Genomic DNA, 23,208 nt, shown 5'->3' on the forward strand with positions numbered 1-23,208 from the left:
TCCCTCCTTCACTTCTCTATACTCCTTTAGAAATTCATTCTCTTCTTTTCCATTTTCGACCCCTAACATGTTACATCTCGAAAAGAGCTCATAGTCCTCCATCTGCCAATGGAGTAGGTTGTTCATCGAGTCCAGGTCATCATCGTTAGACTCTCCTTCCAATCTCAATATCCCCTCTTCATCAGGTTCCATTCATTTCTTCCACTCATCTTCCCCTCCACCTTCGCCTTTGAAATCCGATGATGCTGCCTCCTCACCTACCATTTGTGTGTAAGTCGATTGCAAATCTCTTGCCTCCGCCTTCCATGAACAGGGTATTCCGTTTTCAATCATGTTTCACCTTCACTTGTACCAGCCAGCCCTGTCCGAGGATGGCGTCATACCCTTTTCTTTTTAACGGGATGACCACGAAATCCAATAAGAATGGTTGCGTTATGATGGTTACAGGCTGCACAATCAGGGTCCCTAAAGGCTTGATTCTATGTTAATCGGTAGTGAGTAATTGAAATGTAGGTGGCTACAATGTAGGTTGTCCCAACTTCCTCCATACATTTTCTGGTAGTACATTCACTCCTGACCCTCCATCGACAATTGTGTTTGTAAGTATGGTTCCCAAGATACCCATCTCTACTACCGCAAGATGTCTTCCCATTGTGAGTGTCAGTAGCACTGGGTCTGTTGCAGTCGTTTCATTGCCATCCTTTCCTGTCTCTTTCGTTGCTTGCAAGAGTGGTGTCATGTTCAGTATTGTCGTTCGTAACTGATGTATTGTAAGGTCATTCAGTTTCATAGGAACTTCCATTTGCATTACCTGCCTTATAATATTTTGTTCTATCAGGTTCCTCTTCAAGGAGTTGACAACGTCTTTTGTTTGTAATTTTCAACTTCCATTTGTTTTTCCAATTCCATTCATGCTTGCTGCAACCTCTTCTTTTCTTCCTTTGCATTTGGGTACATTGCCTTCTAGTGTCTCCTCATCACATATTTCGATGCTTAACAAGTTCACCCCTTGCTTAGGGCATTTCAAATCCTCATCGTCTCCTAGACCACACCATCTACATAACAATTGTGGCATTTCCTTTGCGGTACAGTCTCTGGCAAAGTGCCCCCAGAGGTTGCACGCATGACATTGTATCATCAGTCATCCACTCGAGTCATACTATATCCGACTTCGGCCCCCATTGTTATTACAATTATTATTATTGCCTCGTCCGTTTTAGTTATTGTTTTGGTACCCTCCTGAGGTTGCATCATTGTTCATGTTTGTTTCTACTCCTATGATGGACACTTCCTACATCAATAACACTTGTTGATGTCCCTTTGTTCTCATATTGAATGGGCATTCCTTGGCGGAATGTCCCCACAATTTGGTAGATATCGCAAAATTGTTTCTACGGGCAAGAGCTCTTTGTGTGGCCCTCCTTACAGTCCCTACACCACAATTCCCCTTTCACCAAGTCGAGATTCTTTTTCAAATTTTTGAACTCCATTATTTGTAACATATCCTTTTGCAATTCTCAAACCTTCTTATTGGACTCCTCGTCGCTATTGCTGCTTTCGGAAGATCAATCGTTTGAGTCCGACGATTTGTGTTTCTTCTTTTTGCTCGTTTTCTGCTCACTCTCCAAATCCATTGCCCGATTATATGCATCTATATACGACACTGGAGGTACAATTTTCATCTTTTTCTTTAATGTTGACTGTAGCCCTTCAATAAACCATCTTTTCTTTCATTTGTCAACTAGTTGGATTTCCATTTTCCACACCAACTCCTTCAGCCTTCTTGCATATACCCGGATTGTTTCGTTCTTTCCTTGTTTCATACTGTACATTTTCGTTGATATTTTGTTATCATCCCTTAGTAGTCAGAATTTTGGTATGAATTCCTTCTTGACTTGTATCCATGTAGTTAATTTCCGTGGATTAGCATCCGAAAACCAATCAATCACTACACCCCGTACGGTCGTCGAAAACTGTCAGACCTAATTATCCTGGTCCGTTACACCGTTCGCCGTCGAGAGTGTTTCGCATGTCTTACAGTGTCTGATTGGATCGATCGTCCCATCACCATTGAACTTCGGCAAATTTTCTTTCAATCCTACCATTGCTACTTTTTTCTGATTTTGTGATACTTGCTGTGTACCCGCGCTATTCTAAGCACCCGCGTTATTCTGAGCACCCACATTGTTCTGCACAACCGCACTACTTCGAACAACCGCCCTACTTTGGACAACCGTGTTACCCGATGTGAAAAGGTCTTCCTCAAGCGAAGTTGTTTGATTCTCTACCTGTATCCATTCGTCGGGTGTATAGTGAACGAAGAGTTCACTCCACGATCGTGCTCCTTCGGTGTAAAGTGCCTTGACAATTTTTGAAGTTTTATTCCTGTTTTTCTGCCTTAGGAATTTTGTCAAGCACTTCCCTTGCAGCCTCAGTTTGCTGATGTTTGTTGTTTTTCTATGATTTTTGAATGCCAATGATATTGATAAATACAAATGATTGCAAAATAACTAATTGGAAATCAAAGTGATATGCAACTTCTTTTTATTATTTTCCAAATGCAAGTACATGAAATTCTGATGTAAAATGCACACCTACAGCCAAGAGGTATTTTCACAAACACTTGGCATGCATCCTATGAATGACTATGCAATGAGACGTTTTTACAAACACTTGGCATACAAACTGAACAACTGAATTAAGTTGATTTCCCTTCAATACTTCAATGTTTACAATGACTGAATACTTTGGTAACAAAAAGACATATTATTTGTCAAATGTATCCATCTACAATTGCCAAATGTAAATACCAAAAGAACCTGGAATAAGTAGCCGAGATGACATGCTTTTTGGCTTTGCTTTTTTTGGATTTTCTTTTTCGGACTGCTTTTTCGGCTCTACTTTTTCGGATCCGCTGTGAAAACTGAAACCTTTCTCCTTGCCAACTGATGTCAAAAATCAGATGCACGGGCTAAACAAAAATCACTGAATATTATCTCCCAATTAATCACAAATGAATTGGCTGAATACCAATTTCTCCACTCCCAACTAAGGTTGATATCTCACAACCGAAATTGGCACCTTAGAGTCTTCAAACCCTCACGCAAGTATGCAAGCACTAAGGCTCTTAGCACAATAGATGAATATGCAACTCAAGATGTGTAAAATGACCCCCCAAAGGCTCCTTATAAAGATTTCACAAGCAACTCCAAGAAGCTTCTAGAGGAATTCAACACTTTATTCTTTTAAGTGACTTTTGATATTTTATTATGTTAGTCACTTTAATATTAAATCAATTAAATATAAAGTTACTTTTTTATATTTCATTGTTTAGTAACCTTATAAGTAATTAATTTAATATATCTTTTCCCCCTTATTTCTTCCATTTTAGCCTCCGAGGAAAATAAAGGCTAAAATAAGATAAGTAGCTGGTGCCTGTCAAAAAGGGGACATTACATTTGGCACCTCAAGCCATGCGAGTTACTTCCCTTCCGTTCAAATTCTCTTTCCTCGGTGTATAAAAGTTAAGGAACTTCCTTGTCTCTTCCACCAAATTTAATCGCTTCAAGTTTCTTCGAGCAATTCCTCGGCACTCCTTGGTTAGCTAGGTTAATACACTCCCTCCATCTGTGCTCCTTCACTCCCTCGATGTTCATTGGTAAGCTGTTGAAGCTTTTGTCTGCGCTTCGCCTGTTGTGCTAGAATTAATACTTCTTGTGTTGTGTGTATCTCATCCTTATCTTTTATCTTATTCCTATCTTTATTAAGTAGATTCAGCATTAATCATCATAACACTTCCTTTGTTCCAGGTTCGACTGGCAATGATGCCAAATGTTTACCGTACAGGATAAAAGGATACTTATCGCATTGAGTAGATTAAGATGCAACACAGAACATATACTTTATTTATATATGCAATATGCACTCCAAGTACAACGCTTCCAATGATAATGATTATGATGTCTCACTAGTCCCTATGGATGATGTAAATATACTTTCCTGAAGGGGTGACTCAACCGTCATGCGCCCTTTCAGATACAATTCTACCCGTCAGCTACAATATAGAATTTACTAATAATACACACCTTGTACTAATCTCAAGCAATTAGAGAGTAAATCAATATGCCTATGCCTAACTACTTACCTTAATCAACATCATCGTCATAATCTCCAAAAAGTATAGAGTACATCAATATGCCAGCAGCCAAACAACTCTCCTTAATCAATAACATTCTAACAAGCTAACCTTGCAACCTATATGATGCAACCCCCATCCCGAGCCCTCAATATCTACACTTAAGGAGGCTCCAAAAGCCACCTTACAATAATACCATGGGCCCAAAATGGCACACATGTGGAGATACCTAAAATTGCAACTCTTCAATATCACATAAACCTTATGTGTCATAGAGTCTGTCATAAATATCATAAGTTGTTATAGATTCCCTGACACTTTTACATTTTGTCATAAACATCATACATTCTGTTCCACTTTATGCTACGTGGTCAAGTACAACTTTTCCAATGTAACTCTGCATTCTATCCTCCCTGCAAACAGCATTGCCAAAGGTCCAGAAAATAATAAGCAACTACATGCCCCCATTCTTACATGGATGTTGCATTGTTCCCAGTCCATGAAGTTTAGAGATATATACACAACCATCTATTAACATAATTGATAGACTACAATCAATTTACTGTAGTCATCACTACGACTTGCAAGGTGATACGCACATGAACTTGCTTCCTTTGCTGTATTATAGTTTAACAAGGGAATCTATAAATATTTTCTTCTGTTAGTAGGGCTACATTGGCTGAAAATATTCTACTTCACTAAATGGGTGTTGTTGGAGAAAGCCGTAACCTCCCCGTTTGTGATTATCTGAAGAGTAATGTAAAGTTAGATTCCTCAAGAATAGCTTCAAATCTCACAAGTAGGAGATATTTTCCACAGCTAGTATCCACTGTTGTGTTGTATTTTGATAAGATTATTTTTCACCTCTATTCGCAACACCTAGATGCAATGAGTGCTAAGTGTTCCAATCATTTTCATGTGAGATAGGTTTTTGTGAACCTATACTCTCAAAACATGGGTCAATGAGTATGACTCAAAAACTACACGGTTGAATTCTGATAGCAATGTTACAGCTTCAAATCTTCTAAACATGAACAAAACTTAGCTAAAATATTTATGGGATCCAAAAAAAGTATTTCTTTAATGTAGAGTTTCTCTTACATAATTTTGCATTGACAAAAAGAGCAAAAAACAATTGCACCTGACGTTGTAGATCTGTTGCTGCAAACATTTTTCTTGCTTTATTCATAGATAAAACAAGTTCCTCTGGTATTGCATCCCCTGTTGAATAATGTTTTGCAAATTGTTTTAGCACTCTGTAGTCCCAAGCAAAGTACCTGGTTCAAAAAACTGATTTCTGTTAGTGCAAACTAAGAGATTGCAAAAAAAATATTCTTGCAGATAACAAATTGTTACAAAACAAATACACAAGCAAAAATATTACATAAATTTAGCATCACCTACTTATATACCAGAAAAAAGAAAAAAAGAAATTGAGTCTCAGCAGCTGCAAAGAAAAGGGAGACAAAAATAAAAGAGACAAGTGCGAGCTACAGAAGGAAACAGCCTTATGAACATAACTAATGGCGGCCATTTCACAAGCAAGAAAATAGTCTTCAGAAGCCTGTCAACAATTTAGCATATAAAAGTATAGTTATGTAGGACAATTATATGATAGTTCTATATGGGTATAGTTACACCTATGTAAGCTTAAGTATACTAAATTAGGACACACCTTAATTTGCTTTTGAAGTTATGTCAGTGGTGGTTTTTGCTTGGACTTGGACTCAACACAAATTCAGCAAGGTGTTTTTTGCTTGGATTCAAACTTGGCTCATGTAGTTACTTATTCTTTTGTAAACCAAGACATAAACCACAACCATAATCTGCACATGTAGTTAATTATTCTTTTGTAAACCATTAATGAAACTTTTATCATGCTTACTATTAAAAGTCATGACAAATACAAAATTTGGGATCCATTAATCAGCTTGATAGTGGGAATGCGCCAGAATGAAAGAGCTACAAGTGTCAGCAATGCATGTTGCATCAGTATGGAGCAGCAAAGGGATATAGTGTTGTTCATATGGCTAGTTGAGGATCCTAGTGGTGCAACAACAAATTGCTTGAGGGAAAGAAAAGCTTGGGCAGGGAGGCCTGTAATGTATGTCCTCAAATTTTCATAAAGTGATTTAATTAAATTAATTACTTCAGGGAAGCCCACAATGAATTCAATTAATTAATTTAATTTTTTTATTTTTAAGTCAAAACAATGCAATATTAAAATAAGCCACTTTATTAAATAAAGTTACTGAATTGACACAATAGCAAATACGACTTAATCTTCTACAAAGTACCTTGAGATCTTTATAAGCAAGTCCATGCGGTGCAATAAGAATGCATATGGATTTAATATGATGCATTTGTCTAATAGTTTACGATCTTTGAGAACAGAAACATTGAGTAGATTAAAGAGGGCGTCCACAAAAACCTTGTTGATGATAGAGTTTGTACTTCATTGACAAAATAAAATACACCTCTTGTTATGGCAACCTTACATTTACTAATGATTATGATCAAACCTGATAACCTCAAAGTTCTGTTGACATAAGTTTTGTTCCAATATAAAATGCAGAAATAAATACTCAATATTTCAGAGTGAAACATCGAACATTCTATCCTCTCTTGATTTAAGGTCATCTCTCACGCTAAGCTTGCAATGTAAGATCATGATACAACTTCAAGGTTCCACTAATTGTCAATGCTCGCACAGTGAAATAATGTGATTTGTTGGTAATCACTTATGGTACTTACCTATTTGTTCAATGGATATCAACTAAAACTTACTTCAACTTCTAACTATGAATACAAGGGATCAGGGATGACTTCAACTTTACTAGTTGCAACTTAATCAGCAACACCACCCACCTAATGTAGGATTTTAAGGAATACTCAAATGGTTTTCACATCAATATCTCCTCTTGGATCCCATCAAATGGATGCAAACTAAAAAATGTGTATCAACTGAAGTTATGTGCTTTCAATCATTGTTTTTCAACACAAGGGACTCCTATCATCAAGAAAAGGCTAGTAGCTCGGATTTTTTTCAAGTCAAGCAAGAAAACATCCACAATTACTTTGATTCAACCAAACTATCTCAACATAATGTATCGCTAGCATGGGGGAACGTCAAGACAGGGGGATGTCGGGATAACTTTCAAGGACGGGAAAAAAGGGGCACAATTTGTGGAAAGAAGAGGGACAACAGCAAGGGGGTGTGTTACATCCCAATTTTGGCTCAATTTTGCATGTTCCTTTACAACCATTGAGGCTTCATGCCAAGTTGAGTGATTGGTTAAATTAGTTATTTGTTAGGGTTTCATGTCAAAACAAAGTGTTAGTTATTCGTTATGATTTCATGGGAAAATGGAATATTGGTCAATTGTTATGAAGATATATGGATTGGAAATGGATGGCTAATATCATCATATGCTATGATAATTTTCACTTTGTAAAATGATGAGGAATATGTTGTTAACATGACAATGTTCACTTGTAGGAACACAATGAAAGGGGGGAAGCATTGCCAAAGAAGGAATTGGGCACGAAGGCACCACCTATCATTGCGCAAATAGGTATGAGTCCTAAACCACCATGGCTAAGGGTAAATGGCTAGGCAAGCAAGAGTATACTTTCGACGCCCATGAGCTAACCAAGTCAATATGTGTATATCATTAAAATAATAAAAGAAGAACAATGAGCATTAATCAAACTAAGAACAAAATCTATACCTTTACGATGCAAGAGCATCTTGGGGTAGTCGGCAATCCTACAGGAGCATTGGGCTTGGATTTTGTGGACCTATGGTTCGCATAGTTAGGGTTATGTTCAAGGCATATTGGTGGACCTTGTCCTATGTGTGTATAAGGATTGGAGCGATCATATTGGAGTTAGAGCTCTTTTGGTGGCTGCTGGTAACATGTTCCCACTTCCTAAGCCAACTTTCGAGATTGTTTCCATGAGCTTTGATTTGTGGAAGTTGGCTTATCCGATCTTAGATCTAGATCATTGGATGGAATGTGGCTAAGGCTACTTAATGTTATTTTATCTTATGAGTTAGTTATCCATTGTAAACTTTGGGGCTAGTACTCGGTGTTTATTTAATTTAGTTTGTTAGGCCAACTTGTAGCTTCAGAGTTTATTTAAAGTGAGTGTTTATTTAATGTAACTAACTAGGTTGACCTATGGTTTGGTTTAGTATAAGTAGAGGGTCTTGTGATGTCTAGAGTCATTCATTCATGATGGAGTGGAGCATGGAATAGTTGAGAGGAGAGAACTTTTGCAGAGCTAGTAGCAGAGTGTGGGCTTAGGAAACAAGAAGATTGCTCGGTGACTTACGAGCTCAAGTTTAGATCTTTCTTGGAGCTTCTACCAAATTGTTGTGCTATTGCACATCTGGGCTAGCTAGGAGTTATTTGGAACTTGTGAGATCTTGCACAACTGCTATTGTATTACTTTGTATTTGGTCATAACGCAGAAGGCCTTACAACTGAGCTTGTTGGATGTAAATCTTATGATTATATTATGAGAATTGACATTGTTTTGGACCTAAATCTTTGTGTTGCTATATTTCCGTTGTGTGGTTATTTGTTGGGGGTTAGGTCACCTCCTTTGGGGATACACCTGCTTAGGATATTCTCAAAGCTTCATGTTGTGTTAGGCATGTCTTAATATAATGCCCCCATGGAACCTATATGTACTTGTACATGTACATGTACATACATATATGTACATATGCATAATTCAATTAAGACATACAAGAATGTATATGCCTACTTTAAATTTGACGTATGTTTAGAATATAATGCTTGATATGTGTACGTGCATATTTGAGTATCAGGAGGTACAATGATGTCCTTATATTAAAACATTAGAAGGATGATATATATATATATTTTCCAACCATGGCAATGGTGTTAATATTATTTCATGTGCGGTCATATTTCTTTATACTCTTCATCGGGCCTTTATATTTTTGGTGACCATTTAAATATTATTGAATTGACATATGTTTTACCAATGGCTCTTGTTTATAACTCATTTTTTGCCACCTTTTACCTTCTTTCTCATAACCGAGCATGCAACGAATAAAGACAAGATTTTATACGTACGATGGTTCCTAATGAAATGATTTGAAACACCATATCAGAGATATTGCAGTTCCATATTACTTCACAACCATATGCTATCTACAATACATTCCATATCATTTCACGTTCACATTGCATGCAATTCATTTCATTCTACCTCGCAGTTGCATACATTTGCAACTCCATTGCCTTGACTATTTATTTGAACCATGCATCATTGTTTTGAGCTCATTTCACACAGTAGCATGAAATCTCCTAGAACATACCTTGTCATACCATGCCAGGCATCCCTGCTGGAAATCACAAGCACAGAAGTGTCATGAGTCATATTGGAGGTTGTACCATACATTTCTCTACTCTACGTTTGCAACCCTGGTTTCACATCTACCAACAATTACTTAGGGACCAATCTGAGCATTCGAGGGAATGATATTACAGCCAAGTCATGCAATATTTTTGTTTATTTTTATTCTTTACAAATTGATATAAGAGGCTTGTAAATCTTAGCCTAGGAGTTAAAAGAAGGCAATGATATCATAGTTAGAGCCTAGCTTTAAATGAACTATTTAATTTATTATGTCTATTTTTGCAAATATGTACAAGAGTCAAGTAGTCTGTTGTAACCAATAATAATTTCTCCTTTCAGAATTTTTGTTTTAACTTGGAATGAGATCCAACCAATGCAAAGCTTATGTAGGGATATTTGATATATGCCCTTTGAGAGACAAGAACAACACTCTCATGTAGAGTCAAAAAATAAATTACAAAGCATTAAGAATCTTTTGTTAAGCCTTAAGCCCATATTGGGTAGAATGTAATTGGTTGTGATTTTACAATGCTTAGATAGTCACCCTAGGAATTCATCAAGGAAGACCGGCAAGGTTGAGTTGAAGGGTGTGTAATCATAATTATTTAACCACGGTTATCCCTGCATTATAAGAGAAAGAAAATCAATAACTAAAAAACAAGTAAGGAAAATGTTTTAAATTGAGTCACCTCATGGTAATCCAATGTATAGGACTTGTTTATCAAGTCAAGAAGTGGATTGACACTCTAGCACAAGGATGCTCAGCGACAGGGTAGGGTGTCCCATTCCTATTTTCGGGTAGGGAGGGTCTTTCTTAGTTGAGATTGTGTGGGGGTACTTAAGAGTCCGTGGTTGGGAGTTTAAGCCCATGAAAATGTGTGAGGCCTCACCCTGACCCATCCTAGCTCAGTTGATACACTTATTTTTGATACATTATCATTCGATACCTTGACACATTAAATTCGATGGATCAAATCTTTATTAATATTATTATGCCATGAGATGATTACTTCAGTATGCTATGACTAGGATGTTTATGATGTTATAGGTATATGCATGGAGTATGATGATTATTTCAGTATTTTAACTTCTATAGGCTATAATGTCTATGGTTGGAGTGTTAAGTTTATTTATTTTTATTTATCATCTACTAGCAGTGGTTTGGGTGTAAGATGACAATCACAATCGTGTTAGTAGCTTCATACGCAATCTAAGATATTTTATAATGTGTTGTATGTGATCACTGACACCTCAGGTTAAAGAAGTTGCTGCTATAGTATATTTAAAGGTAATACTAACATCTTTATTATGTTAGAAATCTTTCTGGAACTCAAGCGGTGTAACAACTCTCATTCTAATAAAGTGGCAGTGGCTCTGATGCGATGAGTCGACATACAATGTGGATCTATATTCATTGATGCTCGTGTGGTATTCATCTCTGGATAGCCCTCACGATTAAATTATTCAATCATTGACAACTCATCTCTCCCCTCATGCTTGAAATCTGAAAGCACGAGGGATGACTTCTTTTCTTGGCTAGTTGAAAGGTTCTCGCCATTTGAATGATTGTTGGGTGGATTGTATGAGAAGGAAAGTTGACATATTTTTTCATTTCTCTAGCAAGCCTGTGCAAACGTCTTTTCTGGAGAAAGAATTTCTATTGTAGAATGAATCTTTTTTGATAGAGACTATTTGATTTTGATTTTATTGTAGTTTCCTAACTTCTAGTATGAGTTGGCATATGAAAACCAATGTGGGTTGTGGACTTCTAGTTGGTTCAATCAACATTTATTTCCTTCCTTTGATGGCAATGTGCCACACAGAATTTGTCTAAACTTTAGACACGCTCTTCCTCCTTCATTCCTCTATTACAATGCTCTATGATTATTAAAGACTAGGTATCACGAACTCGAGAGTTATTTGATCATTTTTCTTGGAGAGGCTTGTTTATCTATTGTAAAAACCCTCAATAGGCTATATCCTTAACAAACATCGATTTGCTTTTGCTAATCAACAGTTTGATATTTTGTCAAACATTTGGTAGGAAAATTATTATCACTCAATAAATAATGCTTTAAATTCACAGCCAGCTGCTCACAATTTTAATCGATTAAGTCTTTATCAATTTGGACAAATGAACACCACTAAACAATTTAGAAGTAATTCTATAATTGATGGCAATGCTACTAATATCCAATTTAAAAATTGACTTCTGGAAATTTACAAGAATGCAATAATGAATTTGGAAATTGACTTCTAACAGATGAAATATGGATTGTAGCTCTCAAGAAAAAATCCAATTTACTCGCGAGTTCAAAAATACATGCTCCTTGCTTATAGTCATAGGTACTCTAAAAACCTCATTCCTGCCCTCAAATAATTGATTGCAGACTTCCACAAAGTCTGAAATCATTGCCAAATACAAGGACAACAGTCATAGTACATTCCTCTTTAACCATGCCAAACAACAAACAATAATAGCATTCCAAATCACAAATTCTCCAGCCACAATGGAATTCCTAGGTACAGTACATAACAATCGGGAAATACTATAATTTAATTAAGACAATTCTCATAATTAATTCACAATACCTCAACTGTGAATTACTAGGCACTTCTTAATTCCAAACCCTTATACTTCAGCAAGGGCAAAGAAATCGGCAAACTTAGAAACTCTTTGCAAGCAATAAAAGAAAATAAAATCGGATGCTTTACTCATCAAATGGGCTCATATTTATAATCTCCAAATGGCACAAAGTTTCCCAAATGAACTTCACTTAAGAAGCTTCCCACACACAACATTAAAACATAATAAAGTGCAATTATAAAATAATTTATTAATTGCTTTTGGCTTCGAAAATGACTTTTTCCACCATAACTTCAAATTTTGACATGTAAGGCCATTGTTTCTTGTTCCCATGATTTAAAACTTTTTGTCCCGCTTCCAACGACCTATGATATTGAGGTGACCAACCAACAACACTAACAAAAATAGCAACCTCAGCGTATTTAGAGGAATAATAATAATAATTCACCTGTCTTGCAAAATCAATTGAACAAGCATCAAAATTGGAATCTGACAACATCAAAGTGATCCCGATGATGAAAGATGATGAATGAACCTTATATGGTGACTTACTATAAATAGACGCTCCCTCCAATAGGGTAACTTACTATAAATAGATGCTCCCTCCAAGATTCTTGGAGCCCAAACTAGAAGCCCGAAATAAAAACTGAAAGCATCCTCTAACTCCTCTAACTCAACTCAATTCATCTGAACCAACAGATTGACTTACTATAAATAGTAAGTTCCTCAAACGGAGCCAAAACACACCATAGGCTACTAGAAAGCCTATAACCACACAACTAAGACCCTCAAATCCTACTATCAGTTCATGAGGGTCGTGATGGTGAATTAACCTAGCCAATTGCAGGAACCTGCTAAAAATGGGGACATTAAAATAAACCAATGTGGGTAGTGGACTTCCAATTGGTTCAATCAACATCTATTTCCTTCCTTTGATGGCAATGTGTCACCCAAAATTTGTCTAAACTTTAGACATGCTCTTCCTCCTTCGTTCCTCTATTACAATGCTTTATGATTATTAAAGATTGGGTATCATGAACTCGAGTGTTATTTGATCGTTTTTCTTGGAGAGGCTTGTTTATCTATCAAGAAATGACACTATTTGTACAGGTTCCAACGAGCTATGATACTGAGGTGACCAACCAAAAACACTAACAAAAATAGCAATCTCAACGTATTAGATGAATAATAATAATTCACCCGTCTTGTAAAAACAATTGAAGAAGCATCAGAATTGAAATTTGACAACACCAAAGTGATCCTGATGATGAAAGACGATGAATGAACCTTACGAGGTGACTTACTATAAATAGACACTCCTTCCAAGATTCTTGGAGCCCAAATTGGAAGCCCAAAATAAAAACTGGAAGCATCCTCCAACTCCTCTGACTCAACTCAGCTTATTCGTACCAACAGATTGACTTACTATAAATAGTAAGTCCCTTAAATGGAGCCAAAACACACCATAGGCTACTGGAAAGCCTATAACCACACAACTAAGACCTCAAATCCTACTGTCAAGTCACGAGGGTCATGATGGTGAACTAACTTGGCCAACAATAGGAACCTGCTAAAAATGGGGACATTACAATAAACCAATGTAGGTAGTGGACTTCCAGTTGGTTCAATCAGCATCTATTTCCTTCCTTTGATGGCAATGTGTCACCTAGAATTTGTCTAAACTTTAAACATGTTCTTCCTCCTTCATTCCTCTATTACAATGCTTTATGATTATTAAAGACTGGGTATCATGAACTCGAGTGATATTTGATCGTTTTTCTTGGAAAGGCTTGTTTATCTATCAAGAAATGACACTATTTGCAAACTATTGTCGAGAACAATTCACAATCTTTTGGTGTCCGATAGTTCAATAAGATCAGTTTCAAATCATCAGTGGAAGAACACTTTTGTTCTCTGTGCGGCAATTTCTGTACATTGTTATACATTCAGGATAAAGGTTATGTACGAGAGTTATTATCAAATCTGACAATTTATCTCTAACAGAGAAGTTTCATATGTCTGCTATAAAACTCTGAAAATTAGTCTTTCGGGAAAAGTGTGTATCAGAAGGTGAAAGGTTGTGATTGATAAAATTTTGGAGGTTGCTTATAGCAACTAAATTTCACAGGAATGCTAGACTTCAAAGAGGTGAAGTACGAGTTTCAACAATTGGGTGGAAAGATATGAAATTCAAATCTGATAAAATAATCAGATAGGTATTTTATACTGGTCATGAATTTTTATATCTAATAATAGTGTTTCCTTATAATATTTATTTCTATATGATAAATAGATTTTATAAATCTTTCTTGACTGCAGGATGCAGCAAGAATCATAAGATGGGAATGTTGCTTCAATTAAAGTCACATATTTATGTTTAAGTATGAATTTCAAAGGGAGTTGTTCTTGGTTGAGAGGGAGTTTTAATATATCCCTTCTTTTCTTATACATGCTTTTACTGCTCAGGGTTTTTGTAGAATTTGAGACTTAAATGGAATGAAGTCTTGTTTATTTGTTATGCCTATTTCTTTTCTTGTGTGAATAAATGAAATTGTAAGATTAGCTATGATAACTCTTTCACTATGCAATAGTTAACATCATGTTGAGAGAGTCCATGATGTCATCACATTGAGAGATTCCGTGATGGGAGTTGGATGTCATGTTGAGAAATTCCATGACAGTTCACATTGAGAAAGTCTGTGAATAAAGGCTTAGCTGCGAGTCTTGCAAATCTTTTCATGTTGAGTGATTCCATGAATATGAGTAATTATTATAAGTTTTCATGTTGAGTGATTCCATGAATATGAGTAATTGTTACAGGTTTTCATGTTGAGCGATTCCATGAATGAGTAATTGTTACAGGGTTTCATGTTGAGTGACTTCGTGAATATGAGAAATTGTTACAAGTTTTCATATTGAGTGATTCCATGAATATGAGAGATTGTTACAGGTTTTCATGAATCTTGTAGGATATATGGGATGAGATTTTATCATTGACATTTTGGTTGTAGTCTTGTGTGATTGTTTAGCTAAAGATCTCTCTCTGGCTAAGAGGGAGTGTTGAAGATGGTAGCTGCAATAGAGATCTTTATCTCTAGAAATAAGGATGTTATTACTGTTATTGTTACCATCAATTGAAAAGGACACTTATGTTTAAATCATAGTTTCAAGAATCATGGAGATTCACGTAATTCATTCGATTCGGCGATTTGATTCAAGCCAAACAATTTTTTGTGAATCAGTGAATCGAATCAGCGATAAAGGGTTCATGAAATAAGTTACTCACCAAATTTCAAGGGTTTTTTAAATTTGCCGATTCATGGCTAATTCGATTCCGATTCATGGCCAATTCATGATTCAATTCAGCCTTGCTGAGTCCGATCCGATTCCGATTCTTGCTACTTTGGTTTAAATTATATATTAACTGAATGACGTGTCATTCACATGCATTAATGCATGAATATTCTAAGAGTTATAATTAATTATAGGAGTTATGGGAATCTCAAGAGACCTTCAGTTATAATGTGAAGAGTCTCTCCTATTGTTATATATTTGCATCAAGCAAAGGATATGGTACACTTGAAAATTTCATTATCAATAAAGATATATATTTGCTGTGTTGCTGGGTTTTTCCCTTCCTTCTCGAAGGGTTTTCCTAGGATATTTCTAGTGTTTACTGGTTCATTTTTCGCTCCTTATTGTTGTTTATCACTTTTGATTTATGGGCTCTAGATTTAACACTGTGAAGGGTGTATGGCATTACTCATCCTTTTGGGTAAGGGAAGAAGTGGCCAATATGGGGGAAGGGGTTAGTTGGACACCATGACAGTGTAGAGTCTCTTGTCATGGAGAGAAGAGGGAAGAAATGCAAGGTGTATGGGCCCTTGCATGCCAATGTTATGGACTTTGCTTGGGGGAGAGGAGGAGGAGAAAGTATGGAAAGTTTATGTGAATTTCTAGCCTTGGGAAAGGCATGTTTATTGTATGTTTTACATTGAGCAATCTCCTACTTTGTAGTCCACCTTCACCCCTATATTATGAGTTCAATGTGAATCCAATTGTGCAAGCCTTGGATGGGTGTTTTTGTGTTGTGTTTATTGTTGTGAGAAATGAATTGGTTGTCACCCGTTTGTTACCGGTTCTCTTAGCTCGGTGGGTGGTAGCTTTGAGACATAGGATGGGATGTGAGCACTCCATGGTTAGTTCTGTGTGTTTTTTGCAGATTTTGGGTTGGCTTTGTGATGGAGCCATTTTGGAATCAGAGCATTGAAGGTGTTCTTGATGTCATTGTGTTGGAGATCTCTCCGTTGTAATACCATCTATTGTATTGTACATTCATGTTGAAGATGAATTTGTAAGGAATGGATCAAATGTTGTAAACTCCAATATTGATAATAGAAATGTATTCTCATTGGATTGTAAATCATATCTTACTTTCAAAATGTATTGCTTTGCAAAATTTCGAGTTGAAACTCTCTATTTTTTTCTTTGAAATCTTGGTAAAAAACAATGTGATCAAAAGTTCATGTTATAAGATATTGATGTATGAACTATTTAAATTATAGTTGCAATAAATTATCCGTAGGAGCATGAGTTTAATACAGTGATCAAACATTATTCATTAAATCCAATATTGCACCTCAAACTCTATCTAGGGAAATCATGATAGTTGAATGGATTATTAACCATATTGCTATATAAATAAAAACTAACTATCATCAATACTCAAATAAACAAACCACTTAATGAAATGCACAAAACCATGATCCATGATACTACCACTAAACTCCTAAAATGAAATACCTTGCTAAGGAGGAGCAAACAAAAATAAAATTTCCATGTTTTGACAGAGCCAGAAAGGCTCTCTAGAAAATGTATGGGAAAAACCTTTAATTTTCATTTGTGATAGAGAATATTCTTCCAATATTCCCCTTATTAAGAATGTCATTAGAAACTTTAAACCCATCATGTTATCCCTTGTTACTGCAAATCTAAGTATTAAAGACAAAGGGAGACATGAAACTGAACACACATATTATAATTTAAAAGTAAGTGAAGCGAGGAAATGGAACACCCCATGGGCCCCAAACCCACCTTACCATTTTACCCTTACAACCACATAAGTGAACACACGAGGCGACATGTTATTCTTAAACAAAAAGGGGAAACTCCAACTTGTAAAATATCCCATTGCCATGCATTTAAGTGCAGCTCTCCCATTGGTCTGCCCAGCCACCTTGTTCCTAGCATCCACCTTCCTTGTCCAAGCGTTCAGATCTGCTGACCTCACCCTCCCACTTGCTTCCACTTTGTTCTCCAAGGGAAAGTACGCCTGCATAGGGATTAAGGAGGTGTGTAAGTCAACAAGTTGCAGTTATTTCAAAAAAGTTAGTTGCACATTTTCCCAAGACACATAACTTCCTCCTCCCACCCATTTAGATGTGTACTTCACCTCGAGCGCATGACATCATGGGGTGGAGTGCTCATTTCGGAGCTGACATGCATGTACTTGTGTTGGGCGCACCTCTTGAATTGGGATGATGGGATAGGTTGTGGGGTGGGGAAGGCAAGTGGCCTTATATGTTAGCTTAGGTGAAGGGTTGTGGTAGATTAGTATAAAGTAATTGGGGTTAAAGTATAGCTTAGTTATTCAATTAGTTTTGGTTAATTAGTAATTATGTTTAGTATTTGTAACTATGTTTAGTAAAAAGGTGAATTTGATTTGGGGAATTTTTAATTTATAGTGACTATATTAGTTGATTAGGTAAGTAATGTTACTTTAGTTAGTAACTAGTGGGTTAGTTTTAATCCTAATATGGGGTATTACGGGAAACTATACTATTTGATCTAGGAAAGCATATTAGTAATGTTATAATCATTTTATGGTTTTATTTAGGGGTTTAATTATTCGAAACGTTAATGTTATAGGTTTTGAAGGGCTATCGTAGGAGTCTTGTAAAAGACAACTTGATAGTGGTATAGAATTATATTGTAAGGTAAAATGTAGGTCATAATTGATTAACGAATATTTAATGTTTTGATTTAGTTCTAAATGGTTAGGTTATAATTAGGACGAAGTGTTAAAGTATTGCTAGGTCAACCTATAAATGCAATTCAGTACACCTATAGGTTTAACTTGTAAAATGAATTGAGTACAAAGGTATAAAATTAATCTAACCTAATTTATGTCCACAATAGAAGTTCTCTGACCATTATGCTACATCTAAACATGAAACTATAGTTTAATCAACCGACTTATTCAACTCGACCTAGGTGTTCTTGTATCACTAGAACCTAGGGTTTCAAACCCGTGCAATAGGATGGAATACCGAGTCTACATCCTCGTGATATAATTTGAACTCAACTATGTACCTAGCCTTGTAACTCAAAACTAACTGTACCGTGTTATCGTCCTTCTGCAATGTACTTAATGATGGTTTACTTTTTGCATGTGTTAGCTTAGTTGAATTTTCCTTTTAAAAAAATGTAGTGTTTTGGGCATGACAAAATGATTATCCCCTCCATCAGATGCCAAGACTTGCACAAAACGGAAATATGATCTGTCTTCAATCATCTTCTATTAATGTGTATTTTACTTTTATGAATTTGCAATTTTAAACGAAGCTATGTTTAAATGATTAATATCATTAAATTAGTTTTTTTTCATTTTAATGGTTTAGGATTAAGTTATTCTATTGTAGTCATTGTTTCTCTTTCATTTGAAAATGCAAAGTAGTTGTTCTAACTACCTTCTCATGCTCTAGAATATGAAAAGTAGCTGTGCTCAACGATATGATGGTTGTTATTTAAAAGTTGGGGAAAAGGGTTGTTACAAGGTTGGGGGTTTGGGGTGGTGAGAGGGGAGAGTTGTTGCATACTATACATATAGAACCTAAAATGCTTGTTATGAAATGATATTTCGGTATAACATACCTAATTGATTTTTGAAACACTTGAACACACCAAAATTGCAACACAAACTAGAACCATCGATCATTCAACATAGTAACATACCCAATACCATAGTAACATTCAAAAATAAAAATTCAAATAGAAATGCAAATTATCAGAAAATAAAACTTTCATTTATATTAGTTCTATAAAAGATTCATGTATCATAACAATAGTTACAATGAGTAGCATGATATGAATCATCATTAACGCCTGGGAGTTTACATAGGCTCAATCAGGAGTACCCTTGGCATTAAGGTAATGCTTTAGAGTCCCCCAACTATTTGGAGACATTTTGGAGTCCCCAAGAACCCAACCAATACATCAGGGGTGTGGCTAAGAAACGAAGGGGGAGTGGCGGCAGTGGGGGTACTTGGGTATTCCAAGTACCCATCCTTGGGATGTTCATGTTCTACGTACTCTGGGATTTAGGGTCAGGTGTGTATCCCCAAGTTTCATTGTATCAACATGAAAAGAAATCTACTCCAAGTGAAAGATAGAGGAAATCATACAATACGACGAAGTAATATTAAGTAACTTGCCATGAGGAACCAACAATTAACTATCCATTACTCCCACAGCATCATACAAAGAATTTGATAAAGTCTCTCTCTTAGCTAATCTAATCTACTTCTTAGCTCTCCAATCTAATGAATCTAACTTTCTAACCTCTTTACAAATGAGAACGCCTTGGCCTTCTATAGATGTTCAGTTACAAAGTCGGGCCAAGATCAATTTCAAATCAAGGCTCAAGATTCATCCCTACAAACCATATTTAGGGTTGCAAAATTTACAACCAATTACATGAGGGCACTAATTCATGCGCCAATAAGATAATAATATAATGATTTTAATTTTTTACAACCAATGAGAAAATAGGAAACTTGGCATGATTTAATTGTTAGTGCTTGAATATGAAATTTGCAAATTGGAAAGGACTGCTACATACCACCTCATTATCCTTATCTTAATGATCAATTAAGAAACATGTGCTTGGAGACTTGGCTTGTGGAATGTGTTTGTTAAAACTGCAAATGCTTCTTGCTCAATTGTTAGAAAGAAACTCTTGATGAAGAAAATTGTGGTTGTCAATACTTGTAACTTTGATTGGGGTTGATTGAAATGGCTTATCCTCTCCAAAAAGCTGCATCTTTATGATCTCCTCAATCCAATTGAGCCTTTTTCCTGATGAATTTATTTGGATTTCGACCTCCAAATTGTAAACTTGATCTAGTTCTTGATTGCACTTGATTTTTCTCAAGGATGCCTTCAATTGGTTAGGTTAGCCTTCGCTTCTTGACCTTGAATTGCACTTGATATCAATCTAGAGCTGCATTTTAATTGTTCTTGATGTTCAAATTTCCTTCTCGTTTTGAGTGTCCTCTCAAGTTAGACTATGTCACCCTACATCCACTTGTAACCTTGAAATTTAACCATCTCCTCGTCCCTCCTCATTTCTCCTCTATTGATCACCTGCAAAATTAAGAAAGAGGCCCTACTGAGTTCATCAAAGACTAAAAGAAACATGAAACTTTGCTGAATCAAAGTTGCATCCACCTCCTAGGGAAAAATGAATCCTCTCGGTATTGAAAATGATATTTTTATTCCAGGTTTTGAAAAAATAATCTGAAATGCTTTAAAAGAATCTAGATTCCAAGATATCCCAACAATATGCAATATGCTTGGACTTTTGCTTGGCTTCTCCCTTTATCTTTCAGCTTTATTCATTGGAAGAAATCTACCCAACGCGCCTAAGTCTTCCGTCTCAGAGGGAAAGTTAGTTTTCTACAAACTTCCTATGATAAGAACATGCTGCCTACTGCACAGTTATTCTACTGTCAAACTGGGATAATTTGCTGCCAGCCTGCAGATAGTTCGCCGCCATCAGTAAAGAGATAAAAATTGTCTTTCTCCTAGATGTAAAATAAAGTAATCTGGCCTCCCTTGTACTCGCATGGTGAAAGAGCACATTGTTTAAGCGCAGTCAAAATTACGTTACATAGCCAATTAAAATTCATTAGAAATTATTTACCTCAGACAGGCAAGCCAAAGTTCCAAAATAAAGCAATTTGGACTTGGATTAAAAAAATACCCCATAGTTGAAGTGCAATCTAGGGCAGAGATTTCTCTGTCAAAATAATTTCTGCCAAGAGATAATGTACCACTTCATTGCATTTTTTTATAATTTTTTGCTAGGAAGACTTAATCACCCATTCCAACCTTGAATCTCGAAATGCCCAATTAATTAACAAAACTTGTATTGTGAAGGAGGGTGGAATTTCTTAGTCCTGACGAATTTTGGAAGATTGATAGAGATTCCTCTATTAGAGGAATTTCCACCAACTCGGGCTTACCTTCCTATCATTATACAACTCAAAACTCGCTCTTTTCATCTCTACATGATGACTCCTAATTCAACTCTTGTCTTATAAACCTTGATCACCATCTTAACTCACTATTGACAATGCAATTAAGGCGCTGGAATTTCAACTTTTGAGGATTCATGTGGTAGAATTCCTCAAAATCAAAGGAGTTCTGCAAACAATGATATTACTTATAATGGTGTTAAAAGTTAAAATTTGCCTTGTTGACAGTTTACCACCTTTACATAATTCCCCTTTTCTAGGACATTAGAAAAAATTCATAGGCCAACCCAATTTATAATAATATTGACTATTGAAGACTTAATACAAAATTATTAAAATCAATTTAATATTAAAAAGGGGCTTGATAAGAGACAAATTGCAAAAGGACGAGAACATGATTAGGGAAGCTAAAGTGTCACAAGTTGGCTCCTTAAAAGATGGAGTTCTTTTCGACATGCTTGGTTTATCAACTTGGTTTTTATGGTTTCTGGGTTTCTCTTGGAGAAACATTAGGATAGCTTTCAGCTTTCTCTTCAGACCTGAGGATGGAAACCTTCAGGCCATTTCTGGTGGATTGGATGCAAACCCAATTCATCATTGCAGTGGATTTGCAATAGAATTCACACAAGGCTTACAAGTTCTTTTTTAGTTCTCCAATCTAACTATGTAATTATATTTAAGATTGGATTTTAGATATATACATATTGCATTGCTGATGTATAATGCAATAGCATATTTTGAGGAATTTATATGAGCTTTGCTAGTCTTGTTATTGTATTGTCAAATACTATAATTCAATAGAAATTTCTGAGGTTTTCTATATAAGCATTTCTTATTTATTTGCTAGTTAAATCTGAAATTTTATTGGACAAGCAATCTACTAGTGTTTTGAAAATTACAAGGGAATATTATTGGGTAAATGTTGTAACATCCACTTTTCCTAGTTCTTAACTAACAACTAAAATATCAAAGAAATACAATTATTACTTCATATTTATAGGAAAACACTTATATCAGTTATGTCAATGTGAATGAGATTAACGGTTACAATCACTTAAACGGAAATTTCATAGCTAATAATTGAAGATACCAGCAATGAATTTACCAAGAAATTTAAAATCTACATACCGTAGAATTCAAAACCGAAAACCATCTAGGGATGTTTCTTCAAAACTCGGGTTAGTTCATAAAATACTTCTTAAGGAACAAATAGTTATACTACTTTATCGTAATGACAAACACCAATATATTATCTAGGGCATCAAATACCATTGTATCAATTAGGCATAAATTACCATTGGATCATTTAGGGCATCACATACCATTGTATCAATTAGGTCATCAATTACCATTGGATCATTTAGGGCATTACATACCACTGTATCAATTAGGGCAATAACATTCAGTTAGGTAAATATGCTCATATTCATTATTCAAATACATGGAAGACTGAAATATCAAACCATTAGATAAACCTATTTCTTGCATATAGATATATTTCATGTCCAGTTGGAAGATCAACCGATCTAACTGGTTGCCTATTACATTGACAATAAGAGTTGCTTTCATTTAAAGGAACAACTAAAAATGATGATATAACTCAATCCATCTTATCTTCTACTTGAATAAACATCGTCAAAGTAGAATAGCTATTATTAATAAATGTTTGAATGCTTAACTTAGATTTGTTTGATACATGTCCCGACATCTTGTGGAGAGGGGGAAGATAGTCAGGGGCTTAACCACCCAACCACGAACCTTAAACTTATCCC

At 35.7% G+C, this 23,208-nt stretch overlaps 1 protein-coding gene across 1 annotated transcript in view; it reads right to left on the bottom strand.

Annotated features, from left to right (window-relative positions):
* Positions 1–23,208, bottom strand: part of LOC149560959 (Zincin-like metalloproteases family protein) — a 358,697-nt gene that overhangs the window by 36,722 nt on the left and 298,767 nt on the right. The window contains exon 15 of the mRNA XM_089824904.1: positions 5,277–5,412. Coding sequence (XP_089681030.1) covers positions 5,277–5,412 — 136 coding nt within the window. The remainder of the gene's footprint in view (positions 1–5,276; positions 5,413–23,208) is intronic.

This window comes from Cupressus sempervirens, chromosome 4 (assembly GCF_028749045.1).
Source record: "Cupressus sempervirens isolate cs-2001-9-10 chromosome 4, ASM2874904v1, whole genome shotgun sequence".
Classification (NCBI taxonomy): Eukaryota; Viridiplantae; Streptophyta; class Pinopsida; order Cupressales; family Cupressaceae; genus Cupressus; species Cupressus sempervirens.